Raw genomic sequence first — 24,915 nt, forward strand, 5'->3', positions numbered from 1 at the left:
CTTGCCAACAGATAGTACTATGGCTATTCAATACAACTTATGGACAAATATAAAGCTCCTTGTATGTAAAATTATTAAAATGTTTTGGTATGGTTTGTTTGTTGTTTAACACAGCACTTAGCAATATTACAGCTATATGACGGCTTTCTGTAAATAATCGAGTCTGGACCAGACAATCCAGTGATTGAAATCATGAGCATCGATGTTAAAATGTGTAAAGTCAGAAATATTATATGATAAGATGTGAAACTGCCTGTACACACAATATATCCCCTGTTATATATGTTCATTGTTAGATTACCATAATATCTGATATCAATGTATCTTCATTACTTGGAGGAAATAAAGACGATCTATCTATCATCTTAAAAGGAGACATCGGCAAGTACATATCATAAAATGGCTTTTAACATTTTTCATCAGGATATCAAAAATTGCTCTCCTTGTTAATACCTCCAATTTCAGCTTAACATGGGTCCTTCTTCGGTCAAAAGATCATAATTAACAAAAACAGAAATTTAATTTTGCAACCATATGATGGCCAGAGAACACATGATGAGGAAGCCAATTAAACAAGATTAAGTAAACATAAGTGAGATGATTGGTTTGTGGAGATGTAGCTATTGCTTAATGAGTTCATAGGCGGATGGGGATGAAATAGCCTCTATAACTTCACTAAAGAAAACAAACAGAAGCAGTCTAGATACGCAATCACAAGCCACCAATCAAGAGATCGAGGATAGTTCATCCCATCCTTCTGCTATGAACGATAACTTACTTGTGATCTCGTAGGTGATCCTGCCTCCTGAAAGCCTTGCCACAGATGTCACAGGAGTATGGCCGCTCGTCTGTGTGAGTGCGCTCGTGTATCAGTAGATTGTACGACTTGCTGAAGTGTCGGCCACAGTACTTGCATATGAATTCTTTTTTCACTCTGAAATTATTTTTTTTAATTTGGCATCAAAGAGCAAATACAAATTCAGTGTTAAATATTGTTGGTTTTCAGGTTTAACCAGTAAAATAACTTCTCGATGTTAGGCCTTATGTACAAATACATATATTTCTGACTGAATTACAAATGATGGAGTTCAGCTATACAACTTATACAAACCTAGGTCCATGTCTCCGTGTTTTTTTAACATGTGAGGGGCTGGAGAAAACACAGTACTTGCTACACGCCTCTTCTTTCTGACTGAAAATATACTGATATCCATATATGCCATGCACAACAGTTCCTCTGTGATTTACTGGGTCACGTGTATGAAAATATTGCACAGAAGAAAAAAAATTCAAGAGGTGTCAAATGTCAAATTTATGATCTTGAAATTGACTTTGAAGGTGATAGTGCACAACTCAAAACTAATTACCTAGAGTCAAATTAAATGTACAAGTCCTATTAACAGACAAAACCTGTAAACAAGGTAATGTCACACATAAGGAAATCGTCTAAGTATACACATATAACAAAAGAATTCAGCATTTATTCAACACCAGTCCAGTCGTCAACTTTAGTAAAAGTATGTGGACTCATATTCGAAAGTTTTAAGCCCACATGGTCAATGCAATGGTCGCAATTGTTACTGACATGATAATAGTACAAGCGATCTCATATGGGTAGTATAGTGGTTGGGAGGACTTTCTATGGAAACAAGTACAAAAATGTTTGGTTACACAATCAGATGCCATGGAATAAATTCCCACAATGTTGATTAGACGATACATAGTGTGTATAAGACGGTACATGATGTTTGTAGCGCTGTACAAACTGTATAACACGGTGCATACATTTGCACAGTAAGTCACACACTGGTGATTACACAGTACATACTGTGCATAAGACAGTACATACTGTACATTTAACTGTACATATTGTGCGTAAGAATGTACGTGCTGTAGATGAAAGTATGCATACTGTGCAGAGGTAAATACTGTATATTCTGTGTATAGGACAGCATACACTATGAATAATTAGGAAGTTACATACTGAAGTTACATACTATGTATAATTAGGAAGTTACATACTGTGTATAATAAAGAAGTTATATACTGTGTATAGGACATCAAACACTATGTACAATTAGGAAGTTACATACTGTGTATAGGACAGCACACATTATGTATAATTAAGAAGTTATATGCTGTGTATAGGACAGCACACACTATGTATGGTTGGGAAGTTACATACTTTGTATAGGACAGCACACATTATGTATAATTGGGAAGTTACATACTTTGTATAGGACAGCACACATTATGTATAATTGGGAAGTTACATACTGTGTATAGGACAACACACACTATGTATAATTGGGAAGTTACATACTGTGTATAGGACAGCATACACTATGTATAATTAGGAAGTTACATGTTGTGTATAGGACAGCACACACTATGTATAATTAGGATGTTACACACTGTGTATAGGACAGCACACACTATGTATAATTTGGAAGTTACATACTGTGTATAGGACAGCACACACTATGTATAATTGGGAAGTTACATACTGAGTAGTATAGGTAATGATGGTTCTGGACCACTTCCACTGGAGCCGGATTTATATACCTATACCACCACTACAGGGGGAATTTTTTATGCCAAAATGATTATGCGATTCAACGATAGTCATAAGATTCAGCTAAATTGACTCCAGTTCACCACCACCTTGAGCCAATGATATAAATTTTTATAGGTAATGATGGTTCTGGCTCACTTCCACTACAGATGAAATTTTTTATGCCAAAATGATGATGCGATTCAACGATAGTCATGAGATTGGCTCTAGCTCACCAATACCTGGGGCCAATCATTGCTTTAGATGAGTCTAAATGGTAATAAAAATATTCTTTATTATTTTTATCGATAAAGCGATATTCAACATTTTTATTAAGTTTTTTGTTCATTTTACTAGGAGACCAGACTATATAACTACACTCTTTTTGTAAATTGATAAGAAACAATTGATAACCGTATTTGGTTGGTTTGACATCACTGATATAATAAAAACCTTGTGGTAATTCTCTCCATTTAATAGCTTTCTCCATTACTATATACTTATGTAAGCATTTGTCTAAATGTGATCAAACGATAGTAAGCAATCTATTTTTAATCTCCAACCAGTTCTTTGGTTTTGGCACGGAATAATTGACGCGCTTGTTGCCTCCCCTGTTCTATGAACTTTTTTTTCTCGTCTTCGCTAATACCATTGGTCTTACGAGATTTTGAACGAATCTCCTGCTTCATTTCATTGTATTTGGTGAGTTCCGACAGCACTAAACGAAACTCATCTTCGGATATCTTACAATCGGCCATTGCTGTCGAAATATGATCCTCAATGCTGTTCAACTTTGCTTCGGCGAGTGTTCGAATACTATTGTGTTTTAATGCTTTCTTTTGTAACCTACGAGAAATGAATTTTATCGCTATTCCTGCCAGTCCCGAAACTCCGGCGGTTATTTCCATGCCGAGCACGATAGGTGCGACGATTATAGTTGATAGTAAACCGACACCGGCTACACCGAGTCCCATGCCAGCCACTACAAGAGTGGTGTCAACTCCATCCAGAGCATTCACGGCTCTGCGATACTTTTCATACAATCCAAGTCTCAACTCCCTATTCTTTTCTATTCGATGTTTTATGTCGCTTATTTGATGTAATCGAAATCCATCAACAGTTTCCATCTTTTCATCGAGCGCTGGATATAAACTCATAGTGTATATTACGAATATATAATAGTCTTTAATTGGTCTTGCTTAAATGTTTTGAGAGTATATATCAACCTTATCAAATGTATATTATACGGCAAGAATATCTTAGAAAGAGAAATACTACCACTTTTAATAATTTGAAACCCCTCGAGGGTTGTAACGGGTGATGCACCGACATGAATAATACTGCAACGTTGACGCTCGTGTTTCTTGAGCCATTTAATCGATAGACCTGGTAATATTTCGAAGGCATCTACCGGTGCATCTCCGAACAAGACTTCAATAATAAGCGTAGAAATATTAGGTATTGCACTCAAGTTAACTTTAATATCATCGAATTCTGTTACCAAATTTAAACTAACATTTTGGATTGCCGGACGACTATATAACATATGACCTGGTTTTTCTGGCAGGGGAGTGACTAACACACTTTTTCGTTTTGACGGGATATAGGCCGCGAGTACGATACCACTATTTATTATCTTAGTTAAATTATGTCCCTTACCCATCATCGCATAAGGTGGGGTAATGACGATATTCAGTAGCCACTTGATGTTTGCTTCGACCATAGTCCATTTATTCTCACTGTTGTAAATAATATTGTACGAAGTGGTTTTAAGGAGTCTACTAACGTCGACATCGCTTAAATCTTCTAGATTTTCCGGGAATATAACTTCTTTCCGCTTGTATACATTATCGTGTAACTGTAAAGCGTATAACTTACCATTGGTACCGGGTTTACCGAATCCTTCCGTGTCTCCGAGATCGGAAAGCGCAATTGTATTACATTGTCTTATCGTTCCAGGGCCTGATGCATCAACCATTATTTATAATATGGAGTGTTACACTTAAGTATCCTATATGTACAGGTTGGTGTTTTACATCTAATACAGAAATTTTGAGGTCTGAAATAATACCACGCTTTAATTTTTTATATTGTAATAACGAGAAAGATTCCGTTCTACCACTATTATATATTTCATTTTTCACTGGAACACTCCTGAGCAGAGTTGAAGGACTTTCTAGTTGAATATTATCCGTCGTGCTGATTTGATCAAGATGGATGAACAACTCTTTAAAGGGAACTAAATCAGGTAATTTAACATCAGGATGTGTTTTGTTAGAATTTATAATTCCAGTTGTTCTAAAATCAAATCCAAGTGTAACTTTTAAGTATGGGACAAGATATACAGCTCTTTCTCCAGTGTCGATTTTCAGCATTCCAGTCGACTCATTCCAATAGGCTTAAAAATTTCATCATTGAGTGAGCATATGCTGTAATACCCATCAGGTATAGTGATAATTTTAACTGTAGTTTTGCCATCTAATATATCTATCCTATTATTTCTTTTCGCAGAATTTATATTGGTCCACAGCGGGTAATACGTTACATCACATAGAGCGACTTCGAGTTGTCCATCCGAGTTATCGATAGTATGAAGGAGTTCAATAGACTGACCATTTGTTATTCCCGGGAGTGTAACATACATATTAAATATACAATGATACTATATCATAACTTAAATATGAAATCGACTTACATTACTAATCAATCAATTATAGTAACTGCCTCTGGTGCTGAATTTTTCGTTAAATTACCCGATATCTTTGAAAAGTACAGGGTCACGGCAACTAGCGATAAAATGGTGCACGATTGGTTTCACAATCCGATGCAATTTTGGCAGAATCAGTTAAACTTTGCCATATGGTGTGCCACAACGGGATGTGGCGTATCTCTTTATGCTCCAGGATTTGAACTGAATAAGTCTGTTATAACATTTCACGTGTACTATCAGATTAGACGTATACTTAAAGAAATTAGTGCTCCATTACCGCAGGATCGAGCGTGGAATTCCACAAATAATAATTATGATAGGTCTGCGTATGAGCGTATTTGTCAGGAATTTAATGTTTCTACGAGTAAAGATTGGCGTATTAAAGGAGCAACCATGGCCTAGGTGTTCCTTACACAGAGGAAAAAATATCCGTCAAAGAAGAAAGTGATTATGTGTATAAAGAACTTAATAAACTAAATGTTAATTTTGGTAAGTTGTATAGCACCAGCAAACTTTACGCAAGAATATATGATCATTGGCATAAAACCGGTCATTGGTATAAAGGCTGGGAACTTTATAGTAACGATTGGAGAGGGGATATTATGAGTTTTAAGAGTGGTTTAATTTATATTGTTACAAAATTTATACAAATGAACGATACCGAAAACGCTTGGAATGAATTTCTTAATGATAAAACGGAAAATAATTTTACTAACCCAGGATTTGTAAGAGTTAATGAATCGATAAGAACTTATGTATGGGCAATTCTCGGAGCGCAATCGCAAACACGAACGTCCATCATCAGTTCTGGGACGGCGCTCGATGCACAAAAACAGTTTGTCTCAAACGTGGAGGACGCCATTAATTCACCAGTTGACATACCATCGTCTATAAAGCATTTTCAAGATGCATTACAGTACGCTCAATCCAAAGTGGACTTTGTTTATGCACCGGGACTATACATGTCTCTGAGTAATATGGAACTTAAGATCGGTCAAGTGATCGGTCATAATAATAAAATTGTTATCGCTACCGATCAACAAAAAACAGGTATAAATTCAGATATGAACGTCGAATTAATAACGCAAACGATCAAGGGCGAAAAGGGAATAGTCAAGCCACAAACACCATCTAATAACGCACAAACATCCACTGATGCACAAGTGTCACCGCATATTGTGGCTAAAAATCAACAACATATCGATGAAAAAACAGCACTTGTAGTGGGTGGAGTCTCGGTTGGATTACTCATGATTTGGAAAAATAGTTCTTAGCGAATACGTACAACAGCCCTGCAATTGCTACGATCAGCCCCCACAAGACTAAGCCAAGTGGTGGTCTTAGCTAATAAATTCAATAGCCAGGAAACTATACTCCCTATTATACCGGGAAGTGCGGCCGCGGCTTTCTCAGCTAGCTTTCCCAGTGCTGAACCTAATGCTTTTAAATGCTTTTTTATCCACTCTCTTATACCATTTTTATCGTTAGGCGGTGTACCACCACCTGTTAACGAGAGAGTCAAAGTCGATATAATAAATCCCAACGCGGTTAAAATACTGGTAATTGTTATTCCCTGTTCTCTGAACAATGTTTTAATTTTATCGGCCAGTGTAGTGTCATCGTTGAGGACTCGATCTATAGTTTCTCGAATTCTACTGATTTGCGAACGAAGTGCCTTTCTATTACTGGAAGCCGCTTAGCGGGCCAATCTTTCGTCTTCTAAGTCACGTATTCTTTTCGCTACGCGGCGTCTACTGAACTCACCGCCCGCCTGTTCGAGTTTTGTTTTCTCGTAAGCTATATGCTTGTCGAGTTCTGATAGCTTGGCCGTATTATTGGTGAGTTCTCCCCGCATTGTTTGCACTGCGTTGTCAAGACCTCGTAATTCCCTAATATCGTTCTCTAAGGATGGTGATAACTCTAACTGAGGATCATTAATGGTGGCCAAGATTTCTCCGAGTCCGTTCGAGGCCACTCCCACATCATCTGTATTACGGAGTTCTTCCCGCACAGCCTTAAGAACCTTAGTAGTCTTTGCGGGTGCTCGTCCGTATTCCACAAAACCTAATTTATCACGAACAAACTCGCGGCTATGTCTGCCGACTTTAGTAGACAAGGCTAGGGGCTTACAAGTACTATAATGCATGAGATCAATATTCGGAGAGTCACGCACTCGCAATGTTCCTTTACTATCTAGCATAAACTTTGAATAGTCACGACCTATTGGGATTACATAATTTTTATCTTCTTTTAAGGCATCGTAATAATCATCGACGGTTGATTTTAATATTTCATCGTTAAGACTACTTAACCTGGTTTCATTAGTATCTTCGATTGGATTCTGGTTATCAAAGTCATCAAAGGTATCTAGTTCAAAATCACCCATTTTTATATTAAACATATGGTTATATAATTTCAATATAACAATGTCTTCGCAATACAGACGCAAGTTAAACCCACAACGTAGACTTCGAGATCCATTAGGGGTCAAGGCAATTCGTCAGTCTGTTACTATAACTAATAACCCTAGTACAATCGATCAGAATCAAACGCTTCTGGTTCGCTTTCCTAATCTCGGCGCACACGATGTGTTAGTTCCGGGAACTGTCCGACTAGCATTTACGATTGGTTTGACTTCTACCGACGTTGACAGGGAGCCCGTTCAGAACATAGGTCGTGCTATCGTTAAGAAAATCGCTATTAAAATTAGCGGTAATGAGGTTTTGAGTATCGACGATAGCGATGTATACTATTGCTACATGGATCTCTGGAGAACGGATAAAGAGCGAGAAAACTTACAGTACCAAGGTATTTGTAATAAGAACACATTGAGACTGCGCGTAGGTGCTGAAAATGGTGTTGATACCAACGAAAAAGATAAGGCCGTTGCCGACGCATTACGTAACCGATTCTATGTTCCCCTAGACTTTGAATTACTAGATTCCCACATGCCTTTTTATCAAGCATCCTTAGGCGATAGGTTAGAATATGAACTCACTTTTAACGACTACGGTAGAGTAATCAGAGCTGCTGAAGATGCTAGCTATTCCATTGACAATATCTCGCTCGAGTACGATATGATAACGGACCCCGAATTAGCCAGACAAATTCGTAACCATTATTCGGGAAGTTTAGTTTTGTACGATCACGTGCTGCAACATCGAAAGATAACGAGGGACAAAAAAGATACGATGTGGAATATCAATCTAAACGTCCCCACGAGGTTGTTGAAGGGTATCTTAATGTTGTTCGAGGACCCCTCCGATGCATTTAAAAGAAATACCGAGAAGTTCTACAATCCCAAGATTACAAAAGTAGAATTGACTATCGAGAGCGTTCCTAATCAACTATATAGCCAAGGAATGCTAGCGTATCACCAGTGGGATGAGATTAAAAAACTTCCTTCTATAAAACCCTCCCCGGAAGTTAACGCGGTCGTGAAAGATCTGTCTCTCGGGAGTGTATCGATGGGTGAATACCTCACCACGAAGTACGCGCTATGGCTAGACATGCGAACAACGGACGATGACCAACTACACGGCTGTGGGAGGAGAACAGAAAATGCTAGCGAGGGTGTCACCATACAGATAACGAAGCATCAGGAATCGGCTGGTAAATTAAACATATATTTGTACGTGATTATGGATGTGCAACTTAATATACAGAATGGGAGATTCGCGCAAGCAATCTATTGATAATCTTTTACCTAAAGATCCGCACTGCGCTATCATATGCGGGCAAACGAGCTGCGGAAAAACAGCTTTTATTCTAGATATTTAGAAAGTCATTATCGGGACGTTTTCGATCATATTATTATTCTGTGCCCGACTATAAGCATTAATAAAACATACCTATCGAGAGATTGGGTAATGAATGACGACGGGGTACACAGAGTCGATCCGGGCGATCGTTTACAAGACTGTCTCCGAGTATGTCACGAAAAATACAAAGGAGAATCAACCCTTTTCGTAATAGACGATTGCAGCACTAGTAAAGAATTAACAAAAAAGAAAGATATGCTTTCGTATTTAGCATTCTCCGGAAGGCATACTCAACATAGCGTTTGGGTACTTACTCAAAAATACAACTCTGTCCTGAAAGATCTAAGAGAGCAGACCAAATGGGTAGCGCTGTTTCATTGCAAAGACCGAGATTCATTCGAGGAATGTTTACGCGAAAATGATGTCATTTATACCAAGGGTGAACGAGATAAAGTCAGAAAAGTGTTAGCGGCTACGAAGCACTGTAAACTCGTATTAAAAACCGATCAACCAGCTGCTTATGCAATTGCTTAGCAAAATGTAGCAAATTGTAGCAAAATTATAGCAAAAAGATAGCAAAATTATAGCAAATATAGCAAAATTATAGCAAAATGTAGCAAAATGTAGCAAATTGAACATTAGCGGTTAATGTAACATAAAATGTGGTTCGAAATCATCATTCTTTCGCAACAGTTCATTATTACGGGATGTATTGGATATGTCATATTCCATTATGTTAGACTTAAATATCTCCTTAGGTATTACATTATGGAATGCGACGAACTCATCGAACAAATGCTCAAAGTGCCTGATGTAGATAAATCTTTAGATAAACATAGAGAAAGACTCGCGGCTTTGGTAGCCGGTGGAAAATGTTCCCAATATTTGGGAGAAAATTATACCATCGAAAAAATTGATAACATGACTGACGAAGAGATTAAAAAACTGTACGCGCGTTAAGAGTCTAGACTGGGAGCTACCATGACTAAAACGATAGGGTCGTCTATATTACAACTATACACAGTCGTAGCTGGTACGTTTCTCCCCATCCCGGCAGAACATCGCATGTAATTATGCGAATCTCTAGAGAAAGACCCATTCATCGAACACGCTATAAGCTCAGTGAGCTGTGAGTTTTATCATAGATTCGGAATGTTCTTAGCTCCGTTCACCACAGCTTTAATAACGGCTAGGTATTGTCAATTTAAACATACGTGTCCACTTAATAATATAAATGGAGACTCAACAGATTGTGAAAACACAATCACAACAGGTGACACCACAACAGATTGTGAACACGCAACCACAACAGATTGCGGAAACGGAACAACAAGTGAATGAGGAACCACCACATGTGAATGAGGAACCACAAAAACAACCCAGAGTTACTAAGAACCCCAAAAAAATAGCTGCAGGAAGAAAGGGAGGGCTGGTGCGCAAAGCAAAATTAATAAATAATTCAAATATTAATCCGATTAAAACATGGGCACTAGTAGGAGTTGCTGGTATAGCGGCTGTATGGTTCTTTTATAAGACCAGAGAAGAGAAAACGTCGTCCCCGCCGCAACAACAAGTTCAATTAGAGGTTAGTCCTCATATAATGCTATAAGAAGCATGACTACTCCAGTTACAGACGGTAAAATGTTGGTAAACGCGATGTATCATTCAGCGGTGGTCACCGGCTTGGCCATTGGCTATGCCCGTATGGCTAAAATGATTACTAAAGCCACACCTCCCAAGCTAGATTTTAATGGATTTGATATAGGTATGATGGTTCTGGATATTGGATTAGCAATGGCAACGAAGGATATGCTCATCAAACAAGGACTTATCCCGGAAGACATAATGAAGTAATTAAACATTTGAATATTTATATTCATATAAACATTTGAATATATTATATTCATATACCGGTACTATGGCAACAATTGCGATGATGGTCGGTGGAGCTGTTGTTAATGCTCTAGCTTTTTCGGGGAGTAATTATTTATTTTCCAGTATGATGTCCAGTATGGGAATCAAACGCTAAAGAAGTTGAAGAGGAGCGTAAACGACATAACGAAGCTTTAGAACAATACCAAGCAGCCCAGTTACAATATACGCAGCAGAGAATGAAGAGATTAGACTTTATTCATGAAAAACTTCTTAAGGAAGGACATTCAGTTCAAACGTTTAAGGATGTTGAATCCGCCATGCACGAATACTACCTCGTTTATGGGAAAAAACTCGACCCAATACCTAGACCAACAATGAGTCAGTTTTATACACCGTCAGAGGCTCAGAAAGACCGAGAGGATACATCAATTCAGAGGATACAGGAAACTTTAGAACGCTGGACTAATAGAGGTTCGGGTTGGGGTGTGGATAGAATCGATAGTTTATATTTAGATATAGCAAATTATATGCCTTTCAAAGGTGGATCTTATATAGATTTGCCCCCGTATTATAAGAAGAAAAAAGCCATAATTAACGTAAAAAATAAATCTGATGACTGTTTAAGAATGATGATAAGATCTGCATTGTTCCCCGTAGACAAGCATCCGGATAGACCTTCTCGCTATCCCCAAAACGATGGACTCAACTTCGATGGTATAGATGAACCTACACCAATATCATAAATTGATAAGGTGGAAAAGCAAAATAATTTAGCTATAAATGTTTTCGGACATTCTAAAGGAATTGTTGTACACAGGATAAGCTCCGCTCCGGAACATATTCCCAGAATCAATTCATTTCTGATCGAAAAAGATGGTAAATATCATTATACGTGGATAAAGAGTTTAAACAGGGTGCTATACGATCAAACAAAACATGCTAGAAAGAAATATTTCTGCGAAAGATGCCTGCATGGGTACAGCAGACAAGATCTATTAGAAGCGCATAAAGAAGACTGTAGAGGTGTTGGACAGATCGCTATCAGGATCGATATGCCTAAAGAGGGGAAAAATATATTAAAATTTGAACATTATTGTAATCAAATGCCAGTACCGTACGTAATTTACGCCGACTTCGAAGCGCTTATCAAACCCATAGAAAATACCAACAAAGATAATAATCAAGGTAGTTTTACCTACAAAACTCAAGAACATATTCCTTGTGGGTTTGGATATATAGTTGTAAGGTATGATGGGAAAACAAACCCGCCCGTGATTTACAGAGGTCCCGATGCAGCGGGAATGTTCCTAGAATATCTACAAAATGAAGAGAGAATAATCAGGGAAAAATTATCGTGTAAGAAATCCATGCGTATGACGATAGATGATTGGAGGGCCCACAAGAAGTCAACGAGTTGTCATGTTTGTAATAAACCCCTGGATGGGGATTCCGTAAGAGATCATTGTCACGTCACGGGTAATTATCGGGGAGCCGTGCATAACGAGTGTAACTTGAAACTAAAAATGAATTCTCAAACAATACCCATCCCCGTTGTGTTTCATAACCTTAGAGGATATGATTCACATCTCATTATGCAAGCTATCTCAAAGACGGCGGTTTAACGTGCATTCCTAACAATATGGAAAAATACATATCGTTCTCGTTGACTAAACCTATACATTATAGGGACAAGGATGGGAAATCTAGAATAAAGCAAAGTAATGGGCTTAGATTCATAGACTCCGTACAGTTTCTGTTATCTTCCCTGGACAATTTAGCTAATGCGAACAATCCCGATGACTTCGCGATAACAAATAAATATACCGATAAGATAACTCGTCATTTGTTGCTGAGAAAAGGTGTATATCCTTACGAATATATGGATGATTGGTCTAGATTCGATGAAACTGAATTACCACCCCTCGAATCATTCTATAGTAACTTAACAGAATCTAAAATAACAGATGCCGATTATGAACATGCTCTGACGGTCTGGGATAAATTAGGTTGTAAGAATTTAGGCGATTATCACGATCTGTACTTGAAAACCAATGTACTGTTACTCGCCGATATATTCGAGATATTTAGAAAGACGTGTTTAAAACAATACGGCTTGGACCCGGCATGGTACTATTCCAGTCCCGGACTATCGTGGGATGCATTGTTGAAGAAGACCGGCGTAGAACTAAAACTACTCACAGATTACGATATGCACTTGTTTATTGAGAAAGGATTAAGAGGTGGTATATCGATGGCGGCGAAAAGGTATTCTAAGGCTAATAATAAATTAGTGGAAGGATACGATCCGAGTAAACCCGACACGCATATATTATATCTCGGCGCTAACAATTTGTACGGATGGGCTATGAGTCAACCTTTACCCACGGGTGGTTTTGAGTGGGTCGATGATATCCATAATAATGATGAGAATAAAGGGTACATACTAGAAGTTGACTTGGAATATCCGAGTTCCTTACATAAAGACCATAACAGTTATCCGCTAGCTCCCGAAAGATTAATGGTTAATAAAGACTGGATGTCGGAATATCAACACTCCTTGATTGATATATAGTTCACTACAGAAATCTCCAGTTGTATCTATCGTTAGGTATGAAACTAAAGAAAATACACAGAGTTCTAAAGTTTGATGAAAGCCCTTGGATGGAGCCCTATATAAGGTTGAACACAGATTTAAGAAAGATAGCTACCAGCGATTTCGAAAAGAATCTGTATAAGCTCATGAATAACTCGGTATTCGGTAAAAATATGGAGAATCTAAGGAAGCGTGTTGATGTTAAATTAGTCAGATCTAATGAGGAAGAAAGACTCAGGAAACTTAGAGCCAGTCCGGCTTTTAACAGAAGCAAGATATTCGATAACGACTTAGCCACGTTGCATATGCAGAAAAGTAATATAAAATTCAACAGACCGGTGTACGTCGGTATGAGTATTCTCGACTTGTCAAAACACTTAATGTATGACTTTTATTACAACGAACTTAAGGAGTAATACGGCGATAGATGTGAGGTTTTATATACCAACACAGATTCTTTGTTGATGGAAATACAAACCGAGGATGTGTATAAAGATATGGCAGAAAAAATAGATATGTACGACACGAGCGATTACCCAAAAGATAATCAACTGCACAGCGTTGTAAATAAAAAGGTGTTAGGTAAGATGAAGGATGAATGTGCTGGGACCCCTATAGCTGAGTATGTAGGATTAAGACCTAAGATGTATTCTATAAAGAAGTCCGATAATGGAGAGATAAGAAAAGCTAAGGGCGTTAAGAAGTATGTTGTAAAAAAGCATATCAAACACGAACAGTATAAAGAATCATTATTCAACGGTAGAACGTTCAAACACGAGATGAACTCTTTAAGAAGTTATCATAGGATATATGGACAAGACATCATTATCCCCCTTAGATACAAAGAGATGGATTGATAATGATGGTGTAACTACCTATGCTTATGGTTATGGTGGTAATACCGTACCGTCGGGAACTATGAACAACTCTTCTCGTACAAATGCCCTACCCGGTCCATCTTGAAGATAATAAAGAATAGGCTCTCCTTCTTTCGTAACCAATCGACTAATGTTATACGTCTTAAGGGACCATATGGGATCGGTTGCCCGACGTAGGCCTCCCTCGAGTTCACCGGGCTGGTATAAATATCTTACTCTTACTCTATCCGGAAGTTTTTGTTCTTTGCCTCTCCTCGGTGCTGAAGATTCGGAAGTCACAGATTTCAATTTAATCGCATCGGATGGTTTCTTCCCCATTAATCTCGTTACTTCATTATTCAGCGCTGATAGAACGGCTGATAATCGTGTCACCCATTCGGTTGATCTCAATCGCTCGGATTTCATTTCGATCCCATACTGATAGCCAAACAAACGTTCCGCTAGAGTCCGGTTAAATCTTTCAACAATGGCTTGACTACGGTGGGCCTCTCTTTCACCACGGACGATTTCGACATTGTGCTTTTTTAACAGTTTTGTTACCGATCCCATAAATTCGCGACCGGGATCTACTTGAAATAGCTTAGGCCATTTTAGCGGTCCGCGTTTATATATGCGGCTACAGTGCACTAGCTACCTTTGTTAATTCTTTCGATGTTAATGGCTCAGCCTCTTTGTATCGACTAGCCACATCCACTACTGTTAAAGCGTATTTATACGTTTTGCGTTTTAACTTATCGTGGGGAAGAAACAAGAGGTCAGTCAGCCTGATGAACTTCATTCGTCGTAAAAATATCAAACTTCTTCCTCGGTATATAACGCGGTGCCGGTAAATATATTTGCCACAACGCTTGTTTCTTTAACCAATCCTTGGCAACATCTTTAGATACCTTAGCCGCGGTGGCTAATTTTTTTATTGCTCCTATACCTTTCCAATATCCTTGTGGGCTATAGTAAATTTTATTCATTATTAATTAATATTGATGTTTCGTTTAATACAAATCCGGCTCCAGTGGAAGTGGTCCAGAACCATCATTACCTATAAAAATTAATATCATTGGCTCAAGGTGGTGGTGAGCTAGAGTCAATTTAGCTGAATCTTATGACTATTGTTGAATCGCATAATCATTTTGGCATAAAAAATTCCCCCTGTAGTGGTGGTATAGGTATATAAATCTGGCTCCAGTGAAAGTGGTCCAGAACCATCATTACCTATACTACTTACTGTGTATAGGACAGCAAACACTATGTATAATTAGGACGTTACATGTTGTGTATAGGACATCACACACTATGTATAATTGGGAAGTTACATACTGTGTATAGGACAGCACACACTATGTATAATTGGGAAGTTACATACTGTGTATAGGACAGCACACACTATGTATGATTGGGAAGTTACATACTGTGTATAGGACAACACACAATATGTATAATTAGGACGTTACATACTGTGTTTAGGACAGCATACACTATACGTATGATTGGGAAGTTACATACTGTGTATAGGACAGCACACACTATGTATGATTGGGAAGTTACATACTGTGTATAGGACAGCACACACTATGTACAGTGGACATAAATTTTGGGAGCCATGCGTTACTGCGCGTAGTAACCGAGATAGCGCTTTATTGAAGAGCACAATAGCGAGGGATCACTGTAGTACCGAATTATCTCTCATCCTTAGTTTCAAATAGAGTGTCAGATGCAAGTGATTATAATTTGAGAAACAGCTCACAGCTGCAAAACATAAAGAGTAAAACAAATAATTATGCCAAATCCTTTATTCCAGATACAGCTAATACTTGGACCTCACTACCTTCATATTTAACGGCTGTAACAAATCTTTAAAATTTTAAAATCAGTGCACAGTTTTATTCTATCTTCTTGCCGATTTAGAGAATTTATGTGAGATGTTGGGCTTTGCTATATGATACTGCAATGTTGTTCCGCTGGATGTAAATAATAACGTAGTTCTAGTTACGAAAGATAATCCTGTAATTAAATACCTACAGAATACGTATAGCTTGCTATGCACGATGTGTGCCGTGCTATACACAATATGTACCGTGTGGAACTCAGTATGTACCATCCTATACCCAATAAGAACAGTGCTATACACAGGATGTGCCATCCTATACACAATATGCATGGCCCTACACAAAGAGTGTGTCTTCCTATACACAATATGTACCGTACTGTACACAGGGTGGGCCATCCTATACACAATATGTACCATGCTGTACACAGGGTTCGCCATCCTATACACAATATTTACCATGCTGTACTCAGGATGTGCCATCTTATACACAATATCTACCATGCTGTACACAGGGTGTGTCTTCCTATACACAATATGTACCCTGCTGTACTCAGGGTGTGCCATCCAATACACAATATGTACCGTCCAGTTCTCAGGGTGTGCCATCCTATATACAATATGTACCGTGTTGTACACAGATTGTGTAATCCTATAAACAATATATACCGTGCTGTACTCAGGGTGTGCCATCCTATATACAATATGTACCGTGTTGTACACAGATTGTGTAATCCTATATACAATATATACCGTGCTGTACTCAGGGTGTGCCATCCTATATACAATATGTACCGTGTTGTACACAGATTGTGTAATCCTATATACAATATATACCGTGCTGTACTCAGGGTGTGCCATCCTATATACAATATGTACCGTGCTGTACACAGGGTGTGTCTTCCTATACACAATATGTACCCTGCTGTACTCAGGGTGTGCCATCCTATATACAATATGTACCGTGCTGTACACAGGGTGTGTCTTCCTATACACAATATGTACCCTGCTGTACTCAGGGTGTGCCATCCTATATACAATATGTACCGTGCTGTACACAGGGTGTGTCTTCCTATACACAATATGTACCCTGCTGTACTCAGGGTGTGCCATCCAATACACAATATGTACCGTCCAGTTCTCATGGTGTGCCATCCAATACACAATATATACCGTGCTGTACACAGGGTGTGCCATCATATACACAATATGTACCATGCTGTACTCAGGGTGTGTCTTCCTATACACAATATTTACCATGCTGTACACAGGGTGTGCCATCCTATACACAATATGTACAGTGCTGTACACAGGGTGTGTCTTCCTATACACAATATGTACTGTGCTGTACACAGGGTGTGCCATCCTATACACAATCTATACTGTGCTGTACTCAGGGTGTGTCTTCTTATACACAATATGTACTGTGCTGTACACAGGGTGTGCCATCCTATACACAATATGTACAGTGCTGTACACAGGGTGTGTCTTCCTATACACAATATGTACCGTGCTGTACTCAGGGTGTGCCATCCTATACACAATATCTACTGTGCTGTAATCCGGACGTGCCATCCTAAAGACAATATGTACAGTGCTGTACAGAGGGTGTGTCTTCCTATACACAATATGTACCGTGCTGTACACAGATTGTGTCATCCTATACACAATCTATACTGTGCTGTACTCAGGCTGTGTCTTCTTATACACAATATGTACTGTGCTGTACACAGGGTGTGCCATCCTATACACAATATGTACCATGCTGTACTCAGGGTGTGCCATCCTATACACAATATGTACCGTTCTCTACACAGGGTGTGTCTTCTTATACACAATATTTACCGTGCTGTACACAGGGTGTGCCATCCTATACTCAATATGTACCGTGCTATACTCTGGGTGTGCAATCCTATACACAATATGTACCTTGCTCTACACAGGGTGTGCCATTCTATACACAATATGTACCGTGTTGTACACAGATTGTGTAATCCTATACACAATATTTACCGTGCTGTACTCAGGGTGTGCCATCCTATACACAATATGTATCGTGCTGTACTCAGGGTGTGCAAAATATACACAATATGTACAGTGCAGTACTCAGGATGTGCCATCCTATACACAATATGTACAGTCCTATTTACAGCATGTACTGTACTATATACAATATGTATCATCCTATTCACAGCATGTACAGTCCAATACACAATATGTACAGTCCTATTCACAGCATGTACAGTCCAATACACAATATGTACCATCCTATTCAAAGCCTGTGCTGTTCTATACACAACATGTACAGTCCTGTTCACAGTGTGTGCCATCCTAAAGACAATATTTACCCCTCTATACACTGCGTGTGTCATCCTATACACAATATGTACAGTCCTATTCACAGCATGTACTGTCCTATACACAATATGTATAGTCCTATTCACAGCATGTACTGTCCTATACACAATATGTACCGCCATTTACACAGAGTGTATCTTCCTATACACAAAATGTTCAGTCCTATTCAAAGCATGTGCCATCCTGTACACAATATGTAAGTCCTATTCATAGCATGTACCGTCCTATACACAGTACGTACAGTCCTATTCACAGCGTGTGCCATCCTATAGACAATATTTACCCTTCTATACACTGCTTGTGTCATCCTATACACAATATGTAAAGTCCTATTCACAGTGTGTGCCATCTTAAAGACAATATTTACCCCTCTATTCACTGTGTGTCGTCCTATACACAATATGTACCATCCTATTCAAAGCGTGTGCTGTTCTATACACAATATGTACAGTCCTATTCACAGCATGTACCCTCCTATACATAATATGTACAGTCCTATTCACAGTGTGTGCCATCCTAAAGACAATATTTACCCTTCTATTCACTGTGTGTGTCATCCTATACACAATATGTACAATCCTGATCACACTGTGTGCCACCCTAACGACAATATTTACCCCTCTATTCACTGTGTGCCATTCTATAGACAATATTAACCCATCTATACACTGCGTGTGTCATCCTTTACACAATATGTACAGTCCTATTCACAGCATGTACTGTCCTATACACAATATGTACCGCCATTTACACAGCGTGTATCTTCCTATAAACAAAATGTATAGTCCTATACACAGCATGTACCCTCCTATACACAATATGTGGCATCCTATTCACAGCATGTGCCATCCTATAGACAATATCTACCCCTCTATTCACTGTGTGACATCCTATACATAATATGTAGAGTCCTATTCACAGTGTGTGCCATCTTAAAGACAATATTTACCCTTCTATTCACTGTGTGTGTCGTCCTGTACACAATATGTACCTTCCTATTCACGGCATGTGCCCGTCCTATACACAATATGTAAGTCCTATTCATAGAGTGTACCGTCCTATACACAATATGTACAATCCTATTCACAGCGTGTGCCATCCTATAGACCATATTTACCCCTCTATTCACTGCGTGTGTCATCCTATACACAATATGTACTGTCCTATTCATGGCATGTGCCGTCCTATACACAATATGTAAGTCCTATTCACAGCGTGTACCGTCCTATACACAATATGTACAATCCTATTCACAGCGTGTGCCATGCTATAGACAATATTTACCCCTCTATACACTGCGTGTGTCGTCCTATACACAATATGTACAGTCCTATTCACAGCGTGTGCCGTCCTATTACAATATTTACCCCTCTATTCACTGTGTGTGTCGTCCTATACACAATATGTACAATCCTATTCACAGCGTGTGCCATCCTAAAGACAATATTTACCCCTCTATTCACTGTGTGTGTCGTCCTATACACAATATGTACAATCCTTTTCACAGTGTTTGCCATCCTATAGACAGTATTTACCCTTCTATACACTACCTGTGTCATCCTATACACAATATGTACAGTCCTAATCACAGCGTGTGCCATCCTATAGACAATATTTACCCCTCTATACACTGCGTGTACCGTCATATACACAATCTGTACCGTCCTATTCAAAACGTGTGCTGTCCTATAAACATTATGTACCATGCTATACACAGTGTGTGCCGTTCTATAAACAAGTTGTATTTAGGTCTAATTGTTACACATTTGTTAGGAATATGATTATTACATACGTCAATAATTGTCCTGGAAAAACATTCCGCCATGACGTCAACATTTCTGGATGATTACAAATGATCCCACTTTGTGTCACTTAAACTGTCAATCATTTCTTCATTATCAGCCATGATGTATTTGTAGATTTTTCTTGAAAAATTTGCATTACTAGGTATGTTTTCCTGAATTTTTTCGAATATAGGACAATGATCACTGCATAAAGGATCACATACACCCGAACTCCACTCCACGGCACACATTAGTTAGTGTTGTTTTAACTAATGTGTTACGAACAATAAATTAATCAAAGTTATGGAGGTAGGTGTAATCCTGGTGGGCTCAGTTATAATTTGGGTCAACCCATATATTGCTTGCAAGTCATTTAATTTGTAATTCAGTTTCTCTAAAAATATCTAGATTAAAGTCCCCAGCTATAATAGTTGGTATATTCAAATCTATTACATTACATATTGACTGATCTATCAACTTGCATCTTACCCATAATGCTTTGAGTCCATTTAAGCACAGATGATCCATGTTTTTAACACATAAATTGTTTTTTACAAACATAGCTACATCCCTTGTCCTTTAAACTCCTTACATTTAGATGTACAATCTTTAAATTACCATATTTTACTGGCCCAGGGTTTGGGTGAACATCCCCGTAACATAGGAGAAGTATCAATACAATACTCGACGGTCTTAGCTTATAGATACAACAGGAAGGGACAGAATCAGCAAGAGAGAGAAATTTGCAAGATGCTTTGCTATAAAGACTAGAAGCAAATAACCCCACCAGCTGTCTATAATGTGCTATCTCAACCGACATCTTGTTTTGCAGAATATGTTGTTTTTTACAGTGGACGGCGAGGGGGTTACGAGCGAAGTATAAATTTGCAATGCTGAAGTGCACTAGATATAACCAAGAACTGACAACAGAAAGCTGACTGAAAACTACAGAGAGAAAGAATGTCACAACACTCACAGACAAAACATGACAAACACAAAATGAACTTTCGAAACCAAATCTATATACATCAACCGAAATTGTTGGTTGAAGAATCACAAAACTGAAAAAACAAATAATAAAAAAAACAGATTAATTGGGTAGATCAAGATCAGCGTGGGTCCATCTCAAGTCTGCTTGTTGAACTTCCTAACGGAGCCTGATGATACCACTGTCATCAGCGCAGGATCCTTGGAACGAGATTCTACCTCACAGCCAGAGGGTGATGATCTGAGGGTAGGCAGCCATTCTTCTAGTGGCGACGGCCACATGCCACGGGAATCAGAGAACCCCGGTACAGGAGAAGCGGATGCAAGAGAAGAAGAAGTAGCAGATGCTAATGTCAGTGAAGAACAGGACACAGACCCAGTGGTAGGAGCCACTGCTCCTGTCCCATCAGATGACTGACCAAGGGCAAGACCCAAGCCACCACCAAGGACATCGGAGTGGCAGCGCTCAGGAGATTATGTGATGAGTCAGACAACATCAGAGGTCAGGGATGATCGAACTCAACTCATTGAACAGCTTGCGGCTGCTGGCATCTTTGAGCGAATTGGTGGTGCGATGTCACAGCTCATTGTCACTTTACTTAATAACACCAGCAAATGACAAGGACTTCATTTGGGTGCAGGGGGAAGTATGTGGCAGGCTCAAGACCTTATGTACATAACTTTTAGTTAAGATATATTTGTTAGTAGTAAGGTTATATGGCCTTGTTACCATTTTTACTAATTAGTTTATATTACAATATCTACATTATAAGAATATATAATTAGTTATAATATTAGTTATGTTTTATACCTTAGTATTTTGTACCTTAAACATTCATTCCATAGCTCTGTAACATTAAATAAGCTTACTCTCAATCTAGCTTCCACTAATTGTCACACTGCATGCTTTTGACTTACAGCACTCTTTGCCCCAGCATGCTCCGGCCCAGTCTATTGTCTTTCTAATAGGCCAAGCTGGCCATAGCTACAGCAATGTTTTGTTGTTGAATTTTACAAAATCAGTTGCTACTGTCACCTCACAAGGAAAGACCATTTATTTATTGCCGCATTCATTTCTTATCATGTGAGGATTTGGATGTGTGAAGGAATTTATTAATACTTAAGGTTAGTTGATTATTTATTTTATGATGTTGTGTATATGGATGGTTTCTAATTATTGAGATTAGAAATAATATATATTGTAGAATGCATTCTAAATTTGATTTATTAGAAACATAATGCATCTTGTATATATTTATAGTTCTTGATGAACTCACAGTACAGTAAGTTTTATTATCTGTATAAGACAGTATTAAACACAAAACCTAAATATATATATAAACTACCTATGGAACCCCCATTACCTATACTAATAAGTATTATAAACCCCTCTGTACAGTAATGGAAAGTAAATGTATGTCTGTATGCTTGATGTATGTTGGTAAGTGCAGGTGTATGAGTGTTGTATGTCTGATATGAGTGGCTGTTGTACTCTATATTTTTATACACTATTTTACCATAGGATATCTGATAGTATTCTGCATTTGTATTTCTTTATTATGCAGATTTGTCCGTGGCAACGTTCACCATGCAATCATTGTTACCGGCATGACCAGTACAGGTTTCACCTATCTAGTATGTTATGTTCAATATCACTTTATTGATGTATTGTACGGATACGTCTGATGTATTGTGTAATGTAAAGTAAGTGCTATTCATTTAATGGAAGTGATATCTATATTTCAGAAATTTAAAGAGTAACTATAACGGATTGTATATATTTATTTCTATGTTATATTTGCTCATGTTGTACTTTCATTGTTTCAGGTTGAATGAAGTATGTATGTACATTCGTACCTAACAATAAAATACACGTCATCAGCCTCACACCCCAAAGCTGTTTGTAATTATTTGGCCAGTAGATCGCCTATTCTACTATCGGCCAACACAACCACAACCACATCAAGCACCTAAAGGAGCAGACACATGCAAAGTTTGAAAGTAATCGGACAAGCGGTTGCCAAGCAATAGGGCAAAATTTTCCTTAAAAAATACTTGTTTCTCAGTTATCTGCCCTTGGTCCTTGAGCCTACGGCCTTGTGATTTTTGTGGTATCTAGAACTCCAGTGTCTACATACACATACAAAATTAAATGCAAACGAGCCAGTGGTTACTTTGTTAGCTCTGGTACAAAAATCGGAGGATTAATAATACATTATAAATCGGCCGATTACAATAGGGCTCGGAGCCCTAAAAATCGAAGTCAGTGCAAAATATTCATAGCATGGTACATATTGTGTATAGGACAGCACACGCTGTGTGTGGGGCTGTACTCACTGATTATAGGGTTGTACACACTGTGTAAAAACAAAGACTTTTTATAATGTGTATTGGACGATACTTAAGGTACAACACAAACCAAGAAGAAGACAACAAGGTGTAAATGTATACAAGAAGTACCTGGCGCCACAATAGTTTGCCATCACATGACTTATTATCTGGGCATCTCTGTTCTTGTGCATTGATTGAGTCCTGCATTCATTTTCTTCAGACACTGATTTAGCTAGATGAGCAAAGTCGAATCTTGCCTTCTTTTTTTCCTCCTCAAAACCTGAAAGTGAGTTGGCCTGTACAATTAAGCAATGTGCTCACATTTTGAAACCAAACTCAACAAAGTATGATTATGTATGTTATGGTAAAGGAATACACACTTTTATTAAGAAATTAAATGTTCAACAAACAAATGTTTAAACTTATCCTATTTCACACTATGCATTTCTTCTTATTCTTCGATCTTGGTGTGGAAACGCCCTAGAACAAAGTTTCCATCTTCAAGAAACACCAATCACCCCAACATATCCCATACATCACCAAATCACCACTGTGATCATGGGTCACGCACCACTAAAATCTCGTGCGACGCGACACCAGCGACCTGATCACCTGACATATCAAGCACCCTCATTCTCAATTCTATCGCTATGGTGTTCGGACGCTATACTCGGAACAGAGAATTTTGTTTTTGTTTCTTTATCTTTATAAAACTTAAATAAACGACTTCACTTCTAAAGTTTACCATTTACCACGAAGAGTGTGTGGTATTAATAACGATGTTTACAGCGTTTTACCTCGTCAGAACTGGATTATAACTTATGTTACAGGCGACTGTTCGTCGGTTTAAAGCGTTGTCTACGGTTTTCGTGCATGCCTTTTTCCTCCGCTTTGGAACCCAAACGAATGTGTTACCCATGCGGATGTGCCTTCGTCGTCCTGCTTAACAGGATATTAGTCCATTCGGCGACGGTTACATCGCTTTCCGTTGAGGAGGATCGCTCTCCGTGTCGTTGGACTACCGCGATTCACACCTCTGTGCTGACCACGCCCTGTGCACGTGTCCGCTCCCTATCATCTACAGTCGTCTGTACCCTTAACCTTGACTAACTGTTAGTCAATGAAATCTTATTAAACACATAATTTCCCGATGTTGATTTCATATACTATATAAAGTTCCTGTGACGCCAATATTTTAGTGTATTTTTCAAACAAGTAAAGTTTGGTTTTCAGTATTGTAGTACATGTATGGAATCAAGTCA

At 38.4% G+C, this 24,915-nt stretch overlaps 1 protein-coding gene across 1 annotated transcript in view; it reads right to left on the bottom strand.

Moving 5' to 3' along the window:
• The window catches only part of LOC139464515 (protein odd-skipped-related 2-like), an 81,101-nt gene that overhangs the window by 38,565 nt on the left and 17,621 nt on the right, over nt 1-24,915 (bottom strand). The window contains exons 3-5 of the mRNA XM_071246044.1: nt 23,783-23,933; nt 1,112-1,192; nt 779-934 (exon numbers count right to left, since the gene is read on the bottom strand). Coding sequence (XP_071102145.1) covers nt 779-934; nt 1,112-1,192; nt 23,783-23,933 — 388 coding nt within the window. The remainder of the gene's footprint in view (nt 1-778; nt 935-1,111; nt 1,193-23,782; nt 23,934-24,915) is intronic.

The sequence above is a fragment of the Haliotis cracherodii genome, unplaced genomic scaffold (assembly GCF_022045235.1).
Source record: "Haliotis cracherodii isolate W230 unplaced genomic scaffold, xgHalCrac1.p SCAF_1, whole genome shotgun sequence".
Classification (NCBI taxonomy): Eukaryota; Metazoa; Mollusca; class Gastropoda; order Lepetellida; family Haliotidae; genus Haliotis; species Haliotis cracherodii.